We start from the raw sequence: 20,132 nt of genomic DNA, 5'->3' as shown, positions 1-20,132 counted from the left end.
CCGTAGATAGGTTCATGGACGAAAAGAAATTGGTTTAGGTTGGAGGGTCACAGTTTTTTTTTTAACTGGTCGGTGCAACATCGTGGGCCGAAGGGCCTGTTCTGCGCTGTAATGTTCTATGTTCTATGTTCTATCTTTGGACTGTGGGAGGAAACTCAGGCAGAGACAGGGAGAATGTGCAAACTCCACACAGCCACCCAAGGCCGGAATTGAACTCGGGTCCCTGGCGCTGTGAGACAACAGTGCTAACCACTGTGCCACCCCCAAATCGCACCATGTTTTGTTGCTAGAGATGTCTTCTATCCAGAAGCTGGCCAGTACTGGAGAATGAACTGCTACTAATCTTCTACTTCACAGATTTACAGAGCCAAAATGCTCATGTCTAACTTGATATGGCAGTATTTATCTACCTCCAGGATGTGTATATAAGCAGATGTGTCTGCAATTAACAGCGGAATTTTACAATCCATTTCACTTTTTTGAAAGGCTGGAGAAAAGCTGAAAGAAATCGCAGAAACACTAACTAAAATGGAAGTTAAAGATTCAATCCTGGGGCAAGTACTTCAATAATAACCTAAACATTTGTTAGGCTGCACCAGTTCAGTAAGCTGCGTATTAGATCTTTGAAAATATAATCCCAGTCAAAGATCATCAATGCCACAATGACTGGTTTAGCTTGCTAATTGCTTCTTTATTTCGATCAGAGAGAGTACAAAGAGTTTTAACACCATCTGTATTTTTGATCCTAGCTAACTAGTGTAAGAGAGTTTACTTTGGTTGTCTGCTTGACTCTGGGCTTGAGGGAAACAATTCAAATAAAAATATACTGCCTAATCTGTTTAATTATGCATATCACTTTATTTATTAAATATTTAGCTGGTACTTGTGTATAACCAAGTAGTTCTGGTGCTATTATTAATGAAGGGATGGCCTCACCAGGATCTTGAGTTCATGTCACATTACCTGTAACTACCACCATTTGGCCTGGGCTTGCAAAATCCTACGATCTGTCCTGGTTTGAAACAGTACACACCTCTTTAATCTGTGCTTAAGCCTCTCTCCACTCGCATTGTCTGCACCTGTAAAGACTTGATTACCTGTAACGACTCACATTCAAACTCAATTACAAGATAATGGTTGGTGTCTATATATGCCGTGTTTGTGAACCCAACTCTCCACTCACCTGATGAAGGAGCAGCGCTCCGAAAGTTCATGCTACCAAATAAACCTGTTGGACTTTAACCTGGTGTTGAGAGACTTCTTACTTTGCCTATCCCAGTCCAACGCCTGCATCTCCACATCATCATTAATGAATAAAGATATACATACACTTACACAAACACGTGATAGAATCATATAGCTTGAGAGAGATGAAACACTATTTATTAATGTTTTGACTCTAGAAGCTGCATATTCCAGCATCTACAGTAAATGTGTTGTTAGTTAGCCATGGATTAGCACAGAACATTCAGCCCATCAAATCTGCATCAACTCTTTCAAAGAGAAATCCACTTCTCTGCTCTTGCCCATATTCCTGCAGTTTGTTTTCTGTCACATATTTATTCATTTCACTTTGGATGTTACTGTTGAATCTATATCAATCACCTGTTTAGGCAGTGTATTCAAATCCTAGCCACTTGCTGTGCAAAAATGCTGTTCCCCCATGCTGCCTCTGATTCTTTTGCCAATTGCCTTAAATCTTTGCCCTCTGGTTATCCACTCTGCAGATACTGGATACCGATTCTCTTCAGTTATTATATCCAAACGCTTCATGATTTTAAACACCTCAATCAAATCTCCTTTTATTATCATGGACAGAGTGGATAGTCAGAAACTTTTTCCCAGGGTGGAAGAGTCAATAAATAGGGGGCACAGGTTTAAGGTGCGAGGGGCAAGATTTAAAGGAGATGTACGAGGCAAGTTTTTTTACACAGAGTAGTGGGTGCCTGGAACTCACTGCCGGGGGAGGTAGTGGAAACAGATACAATACTGACTTTTAAGGGGCGATTTGACAAATACATGATATGTATTTGTCAAATAAGGGATATGGTCCCCGGAAGGATAGGGGGTTTTAGTTCAGTCGGGGCTGCATAGTCGGTGCAGGCTTGGAGGGCCGAAGGGCCTGTTCCTTTGCTGTAATTTTCTTTGTTCTTTGATCTCTTTATCATCCCAGCTTCTCTGGTTTATTCACATAACTGTGTTAATTGTTAATGTGTTAATATGCAAGCGGAGGGCATTAACTCAGGTTTCACCTGAGTACTGTGTGCACCTGCACTCCATGGACCGCAGTGGCTCACTACCACCTCCAGGGCAATTAGGGATGGGCAATAAATGCTGGTCTAGACAGCAACTCTCACATTCTACAAACATTTTTTTTAACGAGAGAATCAATAAACTGCTTTATTCCATTCGAAGGTGAACAAGTGGGATGATGACAATTGATTTCATTCATTTAATTTGCCTTTGCAAAATAAACATCAGGCGAGAGAACTGTCAATGAGCCATGGCGGACACCACAGTCCTTGCAGCGTGCAACATCATCAATCACTCACTAACGAGTAGCTTCTTACACACCATTATTTTCACTAATATTTGCTATTGCAAGTTCATTTATATTACATTGTGCAATGCAACAATGTACAATTTCTATAATTGGGAGGTTTTTCACCAGAAAGGAAACCTGCCACTGCTGACAGTCAGACCAAAGGCAGGATCCCAGCCTCGTTTTGGCAAAAACATTTCCCAGTTTGATGCATTATTAATTGTCACCTACATGATGGTAACAAGCATGCATTTGATTATATGCGTCCCAAACTCTAACCAATGTCAAAGCAACTTTAAAATATACAAGATGAAACATTTACAGAAATTAAATACCAACAACTTACCATTGAAAATAAAACAGCAAAATCGTGGAACTGATCCAGTATTTTTGTTATAATTGATTGTAGCTGAAAAATAAATCAGTAAAGTGAGCAAACATACAAACCAGAACCATTCAACTACCCTGTCTTCTAACATTTTACCATTAACACCTTTTCATTAAATGTCAGATGTACTTTTGGATGAAAGTTACACCAGAAATTTTGCAATGCTTTAAAAATACACAATCAAAAATCTGTGTGTGAATTGATGCACCTGGGAAGAATGAGGAGAGGCAGCGTAAACTCAACGGCAGAATTTTGAACAGTGCGTAGGAAGAGAGATCTCAGATTCACATCTTCAAAGGTGGCAAGAAAAATTGATGAATCTGTTAAGCATGTAGTTTGTTAAATAGAGGCAGTGAGAACAAAAGTAAGGAAGTTGTGATAAACCTTTAAAAATCACTGCTTAGAACGTATTGAAACACTAAGATCCTGTGGGGTTGTGACAGGGTATATGCTGAGTGGATGTTTCCCCTCACGGGGGAATCTAGAACTAGGAGGCACAATTTGAAAATAAGGGGCCTCCCATTGAAGACTGAGATGAGGAGAAATTTCTTCTCAAGAGAATTCTCTCCCCAGAGAGCAGCGGAGGCTGGAGCATTGGGTAAATTCAAGCCCGAGTTAAACAGATTTTGAGCAAGAAGGGAATCGGGGTTATGAGAGGCAGATCGTGAAATTAAACTAAGGCCATAATCAAATGGCCTACTTCTGCTTCTATTGCTTATGATTTTATTACAATCTTATAAACTGGGGTACAACATCTAACTCTGAGTGCCATTTTCAGTGAAGATGTCATGGCCTTGGGCAGGATGGAGGGCAGATTTACTGAAAGTAATGAGGGACTTCACTTATCTTGAGAGAATGAGAAGCTGTGATTTCTCTTCTTAAAGCACAGAAGGTCAACGACAGAGTTAAGAGATGGCATGATTTTTATTAAGAGTAAATAAGGAGATACTATTTCCACTGAAAGATGGGCTGGTTACCAAATGACAGAGATTTAAAAGGGAATTAGCAAAGTAACTAGATATTGATGGGAGTGGTTCTAATTGGGAATGCATTCCTTGGAAGGGTGCTGCCAGTCGATTCAATAGCAACTTCCAGAAGTTGGAAAAATACTTGAAGGGGACAAATTTGCAGCTGATCGATGAGTGAAACTAATTTTAAAGCGGTTACTAACATATTGTTAACTACTAGTCACTCTCAGTCACACAAAGAGACTCAGACTATGTAGGGTTAGAGGTACTAGAACCCAAACACACAGATGTAATTTAGTTCCCATTTTAAAGTTAAACATCTGTCTTTACTTTTATTAAACATTTTGGTATTTTATCTAAATACCAACATTTCTCACTGGGACACAGAGAATCTCTTCCACAATTTGCAGAAAGGGAGCCGAGAAGCTGAACTAGAAATACTAGAAAGGGATAATTACACTGAGCAGTTTCATGGACAGTTTCTGTTCTAAATGTAAGCGCTGGAATACAACATGGGAAAAATGACCAAAAACATTACACAATGTGACAATAAATAAGATAGCAGGAATATACAAACATCAGATTTTCCACATTAAGGATAAAACCACTATTAGAAATTTCCATTTCAGATAAATGGAAATATATTTTTCAAAACAAAATAAAGATAATTTAGGGAACTTATCCACTGAACATCTGACCCTTGTAAGTCTCAAATGTAATTACTTGAGGAATTGAGTTAGCTGACCTCTGCTGGGGTAAAGTTTGAGGCATTATAACTGATTCCAGCTCCCATGGATATGAAGAAGAAACAAAGTTTTTATTATCCAAACGATTTAATTACTACCTTATAATCATTTATTGCAGAACTGCAGTTTGCACAGTATTTCAAACTTGCTGATGAAACATTTTATTTGCAGACACTGGAATAAAAATCTACAGAAAACAACAGGAATTCTGAGGACATTAGAAGCCTCAAGATCAAAGCTGTGATGTTTTATATTTATTAAAAGCTGACTGAGGGTTTACTAGCAGAAAGGGTGACACAGTGATTAGCACTAACCACGGTGGCATAGTGGTAAGCACTGCTGCCTCACAGCGTCAGGGATCTGGGTTCAATTCTGGCCTCAGGTCACTGTCTGTGTGGAGTTTGCATATTCTCCCCATGTCTGCATGGATTTCCTCCGGGTGCTCCGGTTTCCTCCAGCAATGCCAAATTGACCTTAGTATTAGGGGGATTAGCAGGGTAAATATGTGGGGTTACGGGGATAGGGCCTGGGTGGGATTGTTGTCAGTGTAGACTCAATGGGCTGAATGGCCTCCTTCTGTATTGTAGGGATTCTATGATTCTGACTATTTCAGCTTTAATCTAGTTTCAGCACAATGCTTTAACTACATTTGTAGATTAAAATAAATACTGTGACATAACCAGAATCAAAGATGGGAATCATGAGACAATAGGACAATACAAGAAAGATAAAAATGACTGAATTTTACCTCTTTTAGGCTTTGTTTCAGAATTTGTGAAACATTACCTGTGGGTAAGCGTCTTCAAAAGCTCGGTCTGGAGTTAAATGCTTAATGACATCTGATAGGACCGTATTGACTTCTCGTTTCTGTCAAGATAAAGCTTTCTATATTAGGATCGTTTCTAAAAAAAGGATTGAAAATTTCTGGCATGACGGTATTGCATGAAATCCTACTTACTGTGAAATGTCTGCATGTGTATTCTATCCAAACCTCAGCACAGTTCACATAATCCTAAATAATAACAGCAGAATATTCATTTCAAAAAGAGAAAGTTACTATACTAACACTATAAATTCAAGTATTTGAAGTTTATCATAGAACAACCCGCCTCATCCCAGAGATCAATTTAGAGAACCTTCACTGTACTCCCTCTGATGTAAATATAACCTTTCTTAAACGTGGAGACCAAAATGGCACACATTACTCCAGATGTGGTCTCACTAAAATCCTATACGTCATTCGTGTACAATAAAGGCCAACATGCCAGTTGCCTTCCTAACTGCTTGCTGAACCTATATGGAGTTCCTTATACAAGCTCAACTTAGTTTCTTTGAACAACAACGTTTACAAGTTTCACACCTTTTCAAATATACTCTGCTTTTCTGTTCTTATAACCAAAGTGAATAACTTCACACTTCCCTACATTATATTCCATCAGCCATCTTGTTGCCCACTCACCTAACCTGTGTCCTCACCACAGCTTACCTTCCCGCCTGGCATCAACAAATTTACATACATTACTCATAGTCTCTTCATCTACATCATTAATATAGGTTGTAAATAGCTGAGGCCCCAGCACTGCTCCTTGCGGGCAACCTCGGATCTTGTATTCTCCATAAATTTCAACTCATCCCAAACTCTGCTGCCCTTAAACACTGGTGCCCACTGATCTTTACTAGCTCTTGCTCAAACAAATCAAATTTAAAATTCTTATCCTTGTTTTCAACTCCCACCCTGGTCTTGTCATTCCCTATCTCTAGCCTCCTCCGACTCTCCAATATCTGTGCTCCTCCAATTAGTGAGAGGCGACATGGTTTTGTGAAGGGGAGGTCATGTCTCACGAACTTGATGAGTTTTTCGAGGAAGTGACGAAGATGATTGAGGGTAGGGCAGTGGATGTTGTCTACATGGACTTCAGTAAGGCCTTTGACAAGGTCCCTCATGGCAGACTGGTGCAGAAGGTAAAGTCGCATGGGATCAGAGGTGAGCTGGCAAGGTGGATACAAAACTGGCTCGGTCAAAGAAGACAGAGGGTAGCAGTGGAAGGGTACGTTTCTGAATGGAGGGCTGTGACAAGTGGCATTCCTCAGGGATCAGTGCTAGGACCTTTGCTATATATACATACATAAATGATTTGGAGGAAAATGTAACTGGATTGATTAGTAAGTCTGCGGACGACACAAAGGTTGGTGGATTTGCGGATAGTGATGAGGACTATCAGATGATACAGCAGGATATAGATCAGTTGGAGACTTGGGCGGAGAGATGGCAGATGGAGTTTAATCCGGACAAATGTGAGGTAATGCATTTTGGAAGGTCTAATACAGATAGGAAATATACAGTAAATGGCAGAATCCTTAAGAGTATTGGTAGGCAAAGGGATCTGGGTGCACAGGTGCACAGGTCACTGGAACTGGCAATGCAGGTGGAGAAGGTAGTCATGCTTGCCTTCATTAGCCAGGGCATTGAGTTTAAAAATTGGCAAGTTATGTTGCAGCTTTAGAGAACCTTAGTTAGGCCGCACTTGGAATATAGTGTTCAATTCTGGTCGCCACACTACCAGAGGATGTGGAGGCTTTGGAGAGGGTACAGAAAAGATTTACCAGGATGTTGCCTGGTATAGAGGGCATTAGCTATGAGGAGAGGTTGGAGAAACTTGGTTTGTTCTCACTGGAACGACAGAGGTTGAGGGGCGACCTGATAGAAGTCTACAAGATCATGAGAGGCATGGACAGAATGGATAGTCAGAAGCTTTTTCCCAGGGTGGAAGAGTCAATTACTGGGGGGCACAGGTTTAAGGTGCGAGGGGCAAGGTTTAAAGGAGATGTATGAGGCAGATTTTTAACACCAGAGTAGTGGGTGCCTGGAACTCGTTGCCGGGGGAGGTAGTGGAAGTTGGATACGGTAGTGACTTTTAAGGGGCGTCTTGACAAATACATGAATAGGATGGGAATAGAGGGATATGGTCCCCAGAAGGGTAGGGAGTTTTAGTTCAGTTGGGCAGCATGGTCGGTGCAATCTTGGAGGGCTGAAGGGCCTGTTCCTGTGCTGTAATTTTCTTTGTTCTTAATTCTAACCTCTTGTGCACTGTTGATTTTCATCACTCTAACACTGGCAATTGTGCCTTCAACTGCCTTGGTCCCAAGCTCTGGAACCCCCTCCCACTCTTTCAAGCCTCCCTCTTTGACCAACATTTGGTCATCTGTCCCAATATCGCTATGTGGCTGACTATGTCTTTGTTTGATGACAGTTGTGTAGCACCTTGGTACATTTTACTACATTAAAAAGGACAATATAATTGCAGGTGCTTGACATTAATAACTATAATTTGCAATTGATCACAACTAATCAGTACAAGCGCACAAACTCCAATAGCCATCTGATCAACAATACTAAGCAGAAGATTCAGAAACTTCAGATTTAAGTTTAAAGCAAAAACAACTTAACATGCTTAGGAAATCTTTATTAAGCTTTATGGAACAGATTAGATAACTGAATGTATTTGGGTGAAAAGAGTCATGAACTTGATATTAAGTTAGCTAGAATGAAGTTTGCTGATACCAGCTTGAAAATATTTCCTTTTCTTTCATCCAATTCTAGCATCCTGCAACTTGTGTAACTGCAATAGAAAGCAGCAGCACAACATTAACGATAATGAGAAGGGGGGAAAAAAATCAACATGGAGTTTCAAGACTATCAGTAATGCTGCACGAATTTCAATTCAAATTGCAGAATGGATAATAATGATACCAATAGGCAGTACTACAACTACACTTGGTCTTCCAACTTCTACAAAAACAAAAATGCATGTTACCTCTACCCAAATGTACCATATACGTAAACAGATTTCACATTTCCTGAGAGTCTTCTGAGGAGCTCATGTACCTTCAGCAGGTTTACAAAACTCATTTGTTAATCGGTCAGATCAGATATGGGTTTTCTTATCCAAACCCAATACACTACTGACCTGGGGATTCTTCAGTTTGGTAATAACCTTCCAGGCTTCATTGAGAATCTGCAGCCTGTCATTCTCCGGAGGATCAGACAAAATCAAATTCAACCCCAGGGATTGGAAAAGAAGATGCTACAGTATAAAAAGATCAAAAAGCAATAGGATCACAGTAAATTGCCAGAAAATGCTGTCACGCTGCATTCCAACAATAAACCAAGAACTAAGTGGATTGAAAATAGAAACATGCGTTTATATAGCACCTTTCAAAACATTAGGAAGTCTTAAAATACTTTACAGTGAATGAAATACTTCGAGAGTAAGGTAAAATCCATACACAGCAAGGTCCCACTAACAATAATGTGGTAATGAGCAGATTGAGGGGAGTTGAGAGGGTTGTCTTATGAGGAGAGACTGAGTAGACTGGGATTATACTCATTGGAATTCAGAAGAATGAGGGGAGATCTTGTATAAACATAGAAGATTATGAAGGGAATAGATAAAATAGCAGGGAAGTTGTTTCCACTAGTGGGTGAAACTAGAACTAGGGAGCATAGCCTCAAAATAAGGGGAAGCAGATTTAGGACTGAGTTGAGGTGGAACTTCTTCACACAAAAGGTTGTGAATCTGTGGAATTCCCTGCTCAGTGAAGCAGTTGAGGCTACCTCATTGAATGTTTTTAAGGCAAGGATAGATACATTTTTGAACAGTAAAGGAATTAAGGATTATGGTGAGCGGGCGGGTAAGTGGAGCTGAGTCCACAAAAAGATCAACCATGATCTTATTGAATGGTGAAGCAGGCTCGAGGGGCCAGATGGCCCACTCCTGCTCCTAGTTCTTATGTTCTTATTTAGTTTGTGATGTTTTAGTGAGGGAATGTTTAGTATTAACCATTTAATTAACTAAAATTAGACCAATCCTTTCAAATTGAGACTAATGTCCAGAATCCACCAAGCATTAATGTCACATAACAAAAAATAGAAAAACCATGCATTTATGTAACTTCTCGTCACATATTTATGAAACATTTCAAATAGTTTCACACAAATTACTTTCAAAGTGATAACTGGTATTGAGGCAACCAATGAGATTAACAACAGGTTGATCTGTGCTCCTGATATTGCCTGAGGGATGCAGATTGGCCAAGACATTGGAAAAGTACCTTGCTCCACCTCATATCATGGCACACTCTATTTAACATCTGAAATGTAGGACACCGAGTTCTGCAACATGGATATCCATCACAAAATGTGTCACGTGGTTTTTCTATTACATATTGATCTACCTTGGGAAAACCAGATTCCTCACAGTCCTTTATCATGCCAATGAAATCCATAGACCTCGTTGCAATGAATTCCGGTCTGAACGCTGACATTACTGAGTTCAACAGCAAAGCACTGTCACAAATCATGAAAAAGATGAAAACACACAGGTCAGGAGGCATGCATGGTCTTGTCTATATATATTTTGTACACTGTGACGCAAGACATGTCAAGAAAGATTCTAGCTTACTTACTTGTTTCCCAGTTTCTTGCACCTGTCCATCATTTCTGTAAGTAAAGCCTGTAAACAGTCATAACATTTTCAATCTTTAATCAGCTATTTCTGAAGATACAGTATGTGACTAAACAATTAATTCCTGTCATTTTTAATGTTTCTAAATTCAGCAATTCATTACATCACCTCTACTTGCTGCACAATTTTGTAAAACAGATTAATTATAGAATGAAAAAATTCCACGTGCACAAACTGCTTTATTTGCCAAGTTTGCTCACCTTGTAGCACAAGACATGGGAAACAGCTGACAACGTCATTATCGGTTTAAGCACAAGCTGTGCACACGGTGTACCTGGTTAAAGTGTGTATTTACGTAGAACAAATCCAGCTAACTACAGAAAATTAGCTTATCAGTGCTAGGACAGATTATATAATCTTGACTAAAAAAAACACAGAAAAGCATCTAAAAACCAAAAGCATAATGATAGCATGGATTTCAGGAGGGAAGGTCATCTTTGACCAACATTATGAAGTCCTTTGAGAACGAGGAAACAAAGGTGCTGCAGAAGCTGTGCAATATATTTGAATTTTCAAAATGCTTTTGATAAAGGGACTGCAGAGTAAAATTATGATTCTGGTCAGAGTATGTGGAGTCAGAATACACATAGCAAAATAGATAATAAGTTAGGTACAGGAGAGAGAGTCAAAGTAGCTTTTCAGACAGGCAGAAGGTGGATCGTTGTGTTCCAATAGGATCAACACTGGGACCTTTGGTGTTCACAATTTATACAATCATTTGGGATCAGGAATCAGTCTTACAGTTTCAAAATTTGGCAATGACATCAAATTGGGAAAGGGGTGTGTGTAGTTAACACGGAGGACGATTTAGACAGAATACAAAGAGATGTGAACAAACTTGCAGAACGAGATCGGAATTTAAAGATGAATTTTAATATAGGTAAGTGTGCATTTTAGTACAAAGGATGAGGAGGCCACACACTACTTTGCTTAGGAGTCTAAATGGGGTACAGCAGCTAAAGGATCCAGTGTAGAGATACACAAGTTAGTAAGATTAGCGATGCAGGTTAATAAAGGCATAAATAAAATGAACCACATGGTTCATTTCTAGAGGGATAGTTTGAAAAGCAGAGTTTTATGAAATCTGTTTGAACCTTGTTAGACAACACTTCAAGGTTACGATAGGGTGGATGTGCAGAAAATGTTTTCCTTTGTGCGAGAATCGAAAATTACAGGCCATAAATAAGAAAGTTGCCAACAAACCCAACAAGAAATTCAGGAGAAACATAAGAGCGGCAAGTATGTGGAATGTGCTGCCACAGAACAAATAGTCATGATGTGGAGATGCCGGCGATGGACTGGGGTAAACACAGTAAGAAGTCTCACAACACCAGGTTAAAGTCCAACAGGTTTATTTGGTAGCAAAAGCCACTAGCTTTCGGAGCTTCATCAGGTGAGTGGGAGTTCTGTTCACAAACAGGGCATATAAAGACACAAACTCAATTTACAAAATAATGGTTGGAATGCGAGTCTTTACAGGTAATCAAGTCTTAAAGGTACAGACAATGTGAGTGGAGAGAGCATTAAGCACAGGTTAAAGAGATGTGTATTGTCTCCAGACAGGACAGTTAGCGAGATTTTGTACCGCTCGACAATCACCAGGCAAGGGTGTTCTCTTCCTGTTGGGGAACACTTCAGCGGTCACGGGCATTCGACCCCTGATCTTCGGGTAAGCGTTCTCCAAGGCGGGCTTCACAACACACGACAACGCAGAGTCGCTGAGCAGAGACTGATAGCCAAGTTCCGCACACGAGGACAGCCTCAACCGGGATCTTGGGTTCATGTCACACTATCTGTAACCCCCACGACTTGCCTGGGCTTGCAAAATCTCACTAACTGTCCTGGCTGGAGACAATACACATCTCTTTAACCTGTGCTTAACGCTCTCTCCACTCATGTTGTCTGTACCTTTAAAACTTGATTACCTGTAAAGACTCGCATTCCAATCATTATTTTGTAAATTGAGTTTGTGTCTCTGTATGCCCTGTTTGTGAACAGAACTCCCACTCACCTGACGAAGGGGCAGCGCTCCAAAAGCGAGTGGCTTTTGCTGCCAAATAAAGCTGTTGGACTTTAATCTGGTGTTGTGAGACTTCTTACAGGACAAATAGCACAGAGGCTTAGAAAGGGAAACTGGCCAAGCAGGAGGGAAATGGACAATAAAGATATGCTAATCGGAGAGGAGTGGAAAGTGCATGCTGAGGATAAGGTCTGTTTCAAAGAGTATAACAATCTCAGGACTCTTTATAACACTATCCAAAATAAGAATGTACCACATAAAGCCTAACAATGTGTTAAGCTGCACTGCATTAATTTTACTGGGTTTTACACTCGTGTCCAATGTCACATTTTTCATCCAATAACAAACCAGGTTCTAACTTGGGAAATATCCCATCATTGAAAACTGTCAAATCAATATATTGGATATTACATTTCTATAAAAAGCTGCGGCAATTAAAAAGAGACAAGAAGGAAGACACTTACTAGTCTGCTTTTAACAATCAGTTTTGGATTAGCATCAGTAAGGGTGAAAGAGATGGTTTACCTTCTCAATCATTAAAAACCCCCCGGGGGGCAGAAAATAACCGGAAGCAAAGGGTTGGGGGTGGGGTGGAGGGAGGGGTGGCAAGAAATGTGAAAATATTGCAAACAGAAAGTTTAATTCACTAAAGCTGAAAACTACAACATCCAAGTACCCGGAATTTCAGCAAGGCTCAGAATCTGTTCAAGATTTAGCGGATACGGGAAGGTGAAATCCTGTTAGATTTCCAGAAATATTCTCAAATATTGAGTGCGCCTTGGTCCAAATTAAAATTATTGCATTTATTTGCTGCTATGGAATTTTCTATTACCTAGAGATAGTGGTGTGGATCAACTTTTAATTTTTGACAAGAATGTTGCGACTAAATAACCAAAGTTATCATTAGAAATGAGAAATCTTATTGGTTTTTTAAATCAATAAGCCTACAATATGGACATATTTTGGACAATTTGACAACAGGTTTAAGGATTTTATTCTAACTAGGAAAGAAAAACAAGCATTCACTTAGAGAACCGTGTATTATAACTATAAGTCATATGCTGCAAGTCATAGCAAGGATAAAAGTTCACCCACAGTATTAAAGGAACCCTAGGTTTGCAGTGTGAAGTTGAACTTGGTTTTATAGAATAACAGCACAACGCTCAATATACTTTTAAATTAAAAAATTCGCAGAATTTTCTAGTGAAGAAAATTAAAATGAACCTCAGGTGCTCTGTACGCAATACATTGGAGAATCCAGTCTATAGCGGGAGTATACAGCGTAAGATATACTGGAATTTCTACCCGCTGCACAGCGAGCTGGTTCTGAACTGTTTCGCCATGAATCTGCATTGAATAAAACAATAGTTACCAATGAATTATAGTTTGCTGACTTTGTTTAACTCTTATTAATTAAGACTATAAGTGTACCTGGCCTGTGTATTTAGTACGCCCAAACTACCCTGACGAATATGAGCACCCAGAACATGCCGAGAACCATAAACATTATAATAAATACTTCAAAAGTTCGATTGGTAAGATTGCAATAAACAGCAGTACTTAAACAGGAAGATGGCTTCTGTACCTCACCCCAGTAAAACAGGAATCTACTACCCCATGTCCAAAGTCTCTGATGCCAATACCTGCAACCACCGTCAACATCAACTCAACTTCACCCACTGAAGACCAGGCTTTACAAACTCCAACAGGATCCAGTTCAAAACAATGATAAACTTACAGAACATTGTAGCATTGTTGAGAGAGTTATGATGTAACAGTGTTAGGATAAAATAAACATTCCCAATTAGTTTGCAGTGATAAGTAAGTAGTGTATCCCAGTCACGACAGAAAGAGAAAATGCTGGAAAATCTCAGCGGGTCTGACAGCGACTGTAGAGAGAGAATAGAGCCAATGTTTTGAGTCAGGACAACCTTTCGGCAGAGAACTCCACAGCAATGTGGCTGACTCTCAAATACTTTTCGAAATGGCCTCGCAAGCCACTCAGCTGAAGGGGAATTAGGGATGGGCAATAAATGCTGGCTCAGCCAGCGACACCCACATCTCATGAATTAATTTTAAAAAAACTACTTTTTATGTCATAGTTAGTTTGCTATCCATTCTGCTATTTTCCCTGACTCCAGAGGTTCTGACTGTAGTACAATTCTACTATGTAGTACCTTATTGAAGGCTTTTTGAAATTTAAAATTCCAAATATATTACATCGATTACATTACCCGTGTCTACTTTTTCAGTTATTTCAAATAATTAAATAGAATTGGTCAAACATGGCTTCCTCTTTCATGATCTGTGCAGCCTGTGCCCCCATATTTTCTGCTTCTAGATGCTATTCTGTTAAGTTGTTGTGCTGCCACTGACATCTAAGTAACTGGTCTGTAGTTCCCTGGAATTGCTCTACTTCCCTTTTTAAATACTGGATTTACATTCACTGTCTGCCAAAATAAACAGGATGGAAGAAGCAAAGATATGACACTGAAGATAGAAAAGGGGAGACAATTAATAATCTAATCTATTCAAATTATTAGCGTGTTGCCATTATCACTTCCCCCACGGATGTAATCGATCTGTAGCAAGGTTTTATCCTCTCTAAAGTTACATTAGTTTATGAGTTTCCCTCTCCGCCACCCCCAATATATCTTAAATGTCTTGTCTAATAATTCTGTCACCCATTAATTTTCCTTGAATATAATTATGTAATATTTATACCACTTCACTGTCATGACCTGTATGTTTCTCGTGTTCATTTCGGAATGCTGTGAAAGCTGTTGTGCTTTTCCTTGTTGTTTTTGTGTCAGTACAATATTTACTATTTCTTTTAAACTCCTTGATACTTTTATCTCAGTTCCCTTTTGATTTCCCAATTCTCTTTTTACTTTCCTAACCTCTTCATATTCCATTACTATCAATGCACTGTGTGTGTGCATTTTCCGTTCATTTCAATTTTACCATCATTTTATTCATCTAAGATGTTTCAATTCTGCACAGCTTTTGTTTTTTTATATTTCTTCTGAATATGATTACCTCATATTTCTATTCTATTTTAACTTCCCTGGTTCCATTCACATCCCCATAATTTTTTCCCCCAATCAATTACTTTGCATCACATCATTCTTATACGGTCGCTATTGTCCAGTTATTCCCTTTACTTCTATTTGCTGTGATTCAATCTCCATTACTAGATCCAGCGATGATTCTTCTCTAGTCAAACGCCTAACATACTTGGTAAGAAAGGAGTCCGGAACACAATAAAAATTACATTCTCTTTTCCTCTTTCATGACCTCTTTCCCATTTATTTAGAGTTGAAGTCCCCTCAGAGTCATTGTACTCATTTCTTTATTTTGCTTTGTGCATGTTTCTTCCTTCACTTGCCTTCCTCTGTTAGATGGTCTGTTCAATAATCCTATGGTGATCAATCCCTTCTTATCCTTAGCCACAATCCACATTGATTCTTTTCCCACCCTCATATTTAATTAAGATGTGGAGATGCCGACGTTGGACTGGGGTGGGCACAGTAAGAAGTCTCACAACACCAGGTTAAAGTCCAACAGGTTTATTTGGAACCACGAGCTTTCGGAGTGCTGCTCCTTCATCAGGTGAGTGGTACTCGTGATCACCTGAGGAACGAGCAGTGCTCTGAAAGCTCGTGATTCCAAATAAACCTGGCGGACATTAACCTGGTGTTGAGATATTTAATGAAGTCATTTTTTCACTGCCATTATTATATATCTAATTAGTACAGCTACCACTCTCTTCCTTCTCTATCCTTTTTAATTACATTATATCTTACAATATATATAACAGCATTACCATTTGGGAAAGGAGTGAAGGGACAAAATTAATGCTAACAAAGTTGGTCAGGCACTGAAACACACAGGGAATAATAGATAGGGACCAATAAGCCTAAATCAAAGTCATGCACATTCTGATCTGTATCTGTAAAATACCGAGGACTGGGGGAGCGATCAGATGAATATAAACAGCATCCCTCTGTTTAATTTCAGAAAGGAGAATCACCTCCAAATGGCACATCAGAATCTAGACTAAGGGCAGCCAAGAGAATGCAGCCTACCATAAATGTGCGACAAGGAAAAACCATAGCAAGTGTTGCACATGAGCAAGCAAAGCAAAAGACCCAGTGAAAGCAAAAAAATACAAAATGTGTCAACAAAAACAACAATGGCAAACAAGCAGAGAGATAGCAACGATGCAGTGAAGAGATCAAGAGGATAACAGAGAGAGGGAGGTGTTTACACTTGCAAACTGACTTCATGTTGCCAAAGAGCAGAGCAGGTGAAGAAGGTGCCAATGGTGGATTCTTGGGGAAATTCCAGAAGTCTTTGGAAGAAAAGCTACAATACACGTGTTCTGGCTTCAACTGCTAGGTCAGAACAGAACCAAACAGGGAGCCGAACAACAAAAACTTTGTGTTACTGACTGTATTGAAGACTCAAAGAGGCTGAGAAGATATAATGCACTGGTCACAGAAAACTGACTCGGGACACATAGCCTCCCTGCAGGTACAACTTGCCCAAAGGCATTGATAAGAACAAGACCCGTCTTCCTTCTGTTACTCTGGGGATCCATCAAAGCGGCCTTGAAAAGATGCACAAAGACTTAGTGCGCCAAAAACAAAACTGCAATTGACACAAATTTTGCACATAACAGGAATAGAGATAGAGATCAATAGTTGATGAATGAAGTGGAGGTTTAGGTCAGCCATGCTTGAACAGAATGGCAGAACAGATTCAAGAGGTAGAATGACCTATTCCTATTCTTGTGTAATGTAGCCAGTTCCAGTATCTGTAACAGCAAGAATACCTCCACAAGTCGTCTTTGGGTTCTACTCATGGCCAGTACCAAGTCTGCTTTTGAATAAAAATGTGATAACAATCTTTCACACCTCCACTCTAACTAAAAATAAGAGCAAACTAGATTGGCATGAGCATCCAATCAGGAAAGCTTAAGCTGAGAGACCACTGGATAAAGCTTCATGCACAGATTCAGGTGCACTTGACCACAATATAGGAAATGTAGTCACAATTCTCAGTTACTGCCCCTCCTGAAATGCTTTTAGCACCATAGGCGCGGTCCAAAGGCCATAATAAAGTGTAACATGTTTAAAAAGTCAAAAACATCGAGCGATCTGTCAAAATCAGGCCAAGTCTATATATAAAAGGAACCAGTATGATCCTATTATAAAACTAGCACACGGTAAAGAATATTAATGTTCTCAGGTCTCTTTGGGTTTTAAATTTCCCACAGCAATACAGTCTATGATTTCTTTTAAAACATTTTCAAACCAATTTCTATTCAGAACTGCACACACAAATCTCCTGAGTCTTTGCACACGGAATATCAAAGAAGCCACAGTGAAGTGGAACTAGGAGATAATTGGACCGGTCTGCACTAGTGTCATCTAGTTTCCATTTTTAAAGTCATACATTCTTATTTTTGTTACCATTATAAATTTCTCTGCTCACATGTAGAAGAAAAATTATATTACCTTATTTTGTTCTAATTAATATGTCCTGCTAGAGTTGCCACAGCAGCATCTCTACTTGGAAGGGCTGGGAGGAGGATATAATTATAGACGGACAGGAATCACTGAGGCAGCTTCCACTTAGGTGTCAACATGGAACAAGTTCAGAAAGTGTGTACAGGCACAACATTTTATATATAAATTATACCACTGAACAAAGCTGTGACATGTTTCGTTTGATCAAGTATGTTTATATGCTGCAATGGGAAATGTCCAATTTCAGAATTTGGTCATTTAAAAATGCACATTTACACAGTCATAAAGAGGAATACAACCTGGATTACATTGAAAGATTGAAAGGGTGCAGAGGAGATTTACAAGGATGTCGCCTGGATTGAGTGGCATGCCTTATGAGGATAGGCTGAGGAGACTCGGTCTTTTCTCCTTGGAGAGACGTAGGATGAGAGGAGACCTAATAGAGGTATACAAGATGTTAAGAGGCATAGATCGGGTGGACTCTCAGAGGCTTTTTCCCAGGGTGGAAATGGCTGCTACGAGAGGACACAGGTTTAAGGTGCTGGGGGTTAGGTACAGGGGAAATGTTAGGGGTAAGTTTTTCACACAGAAGGTGGTGGGCGAGTGGAATTGGCTGCCGTCAGTGGTGGTGGAGGCAAACTCAATAGGGTCTTTTAAGAGACTCCTGGATGAGTACCTGGGACTTAATAGGATGGAGGGTTATAGGTATGCCTAAAAGGTAGGGATATGTTCGGCACAACTTGTGAGGCCGAAGGGCCTGTTTTGTGCCGTAGTTTTGCTATGTTTCTATGTTACATTGTCAAACGATTCATTTGGATTTAAATGTCAATGGTTGATAGTGGCAAGAGGTTTCAGAGATTTGTGATCTTAACACAAGCTGTACAGAGCAGAGGGACATATGCAAAGAAAAGAATAATTTCCTAAGTCAAGACTAAACTGATTTCATACTTGTTTAAATGTGGAGAGGAAATCAAAAAAATTCTTATTTAAGTTGTCTTTCAAATGTGGCGCCACTTCCATTCCAACCTATTGGAAAAAGGGAACAAGAAATGAAATTGAGGATAATGTAGAAGTTATTTTTTAAGACAAAAATGTTGAGATGCACATATCAGTTAATTAGAAAATATAATTTAATATAATCTAAAAAGTTTTTAAAAAGTTGTAGCCTACCCTGCAAAGATATGCTCTTGCATAAATAGCAACCAATGGATCACCAATGCCTCTTATCATTGAGGTCAACCGAGGAAGAGTCTCAGAGATACCACTTTAAAAAAAGTTAAAACTAGATATCACATCACCTAATAAGGACGTGTTCACTTTCATCTTGTATTAATTTTCAAACCAAATTAATTTTAAAAATCTCAGCACATATTTTCATCACACCAGTTTGACAAGTTTAATTCGCCTCATGAACCACTTGTGGTTTAGATATATTAAAAGTGTTAAAAAAACATAAAATGAGAATAGAATTCCAGCATACTTACGTTTTAGAAAGGAATGTGTTACATTTCAATATGGCCACCTCCACATAACTAAGTTAACTCAAGGCAAATACATTTTCGAAAAGTACAGAACTGTTAGCTTGAAATATAACCGAGTAACAGGAGTTGAACATAGTTGACCATGCAAATGTTGATAGTTCAAGGGTTTTTAAAACCTTATAGAATTAAGCAAATAAATTAAACAGTAATATATATAACTTGCAGCATTAGTAGCAGAAATTGCAGATTCACTGAAAGTATTGTGTTATATTCAGGATTATCCAACATAGCAGGAGATATTTCTGGAGGTATTATTAGCTTTTTCTCCAGTCTTCTACTCCTCTTCGCCCAGTCCCTGTTCATCCTCTCGCCACGACCCCAATTCTGCAGTCTTCCTGCTCCAATATAAATCCCAATTTCCAACCTCCACTATCCACCATCACCCCCACCATCAAGCCCCCATTTGTCAGTTTCTCACGTCCTCAGCCTAACCTCTCAGTCTCCTGCTCCCACATTCCAGTCTCTCTCTCTCTTCTGACTTTTGGTCACCACCAATTCAGGGGCTGCCTCTTTGTGGAGGAGAGATGGGACAAAGTCACCAAGCCATTGGCTTCTGGATTCCCATCTGGGTGGCACAGCGGTCAGGCGGCACAGTGGTTAGCACTGCTGCCTCACAGCGCCAAGGACCCGGGTTCGATTCCCGGCTTGGGTCACTGTCTGTGTAGTTTGCACGTTCTCCCTGTGTCTGCGTGGGTTTCCTCCAGGTGCTCCGGTTTTCTCCCACAGTCTGAAAGACGTGCTGGTTAGGGTGCATTGGCCGTGCTAAATTCTCCCTCAGCGTACTCAAACAGGAGTGTGGCGATGAGGGGATTTTCACCGTAACTTCATTGCAGTGTTAATGTAAGCCTACTTGTGACACTAATAAATA

At 39.7% G+C, this 20,132-nt stretch overlaps 1 protein-coding gene across 2 annotated transcripts in view; it reads right to left on the bottom strand.

Moving 5' to 3' along the window:
- The window catches only part of vps35l (VPS35 endosomal protein sorting factor like), a 153,927-nt gene that overhangs the window by 91,759 nt on the left and 42,036 nt on the right, over positions 1–20,132 (bottom strand). Inside the window, exons 11-20 of one of the 2 annotated variants that reach the window (XM_078240937.1) lie at positions 19,208–19,255; positions 18,894–18,987; positions 18,672–18,749; positions 13,414–13,536; positions 10,111–10,157; positions 9,880–9,991; positions 8,613–8,729; positions 5,603–5,656; positions 5,431–5,511; positions 2,889–2,951 (exon numbers count right to left, since the gene is read on the bottom strand). In XM_078240937.1, coding sequence (XP_078097063.1) covers positions 2,889–2,951; positions 5,431–5,511; positions 5,603–5,656; positions 8,613–8,729; positions 9,880–9,991; positions 10,111–10,157; positions 13,414–13,536; positions 18,672–18,749; positions 18,894–18,987; positions 19,208–19,255 — 817 coding nt within the window. The remainder of the gene's footprint in view (positions 1–2,888; positions 2,952–5,430; positions 5,512–5,602; positions 5,657–8,612; positions 8,730–9,879; positions 9,992–10,110; positions 10,158–13,413; positions 13,537–18,671; positions 18,750–18,893; positions 18,988–19,207; positions 19,256–20,132) is intronic. The other variant, XM_078240938.1, reaches the window with a different exon arrangement.

Source organism: Mustelus asterias, chromosome 23, assembly GCF_964213995.1.
Source record: "Mustelus asterias chromosome 23, sMusAst1.hap1.1, whole genome shotgun sequence".
Taxonomy (NCBI): Eukaryota; Metazoa; Chordata; class Chondrichthyes; order Carcharhiniformes; family Triakidae; genus Mustelus; species Mustelus asterias.
This window is presented reverse-complemented; position numbering and strand designations above follow the sequence as displayed.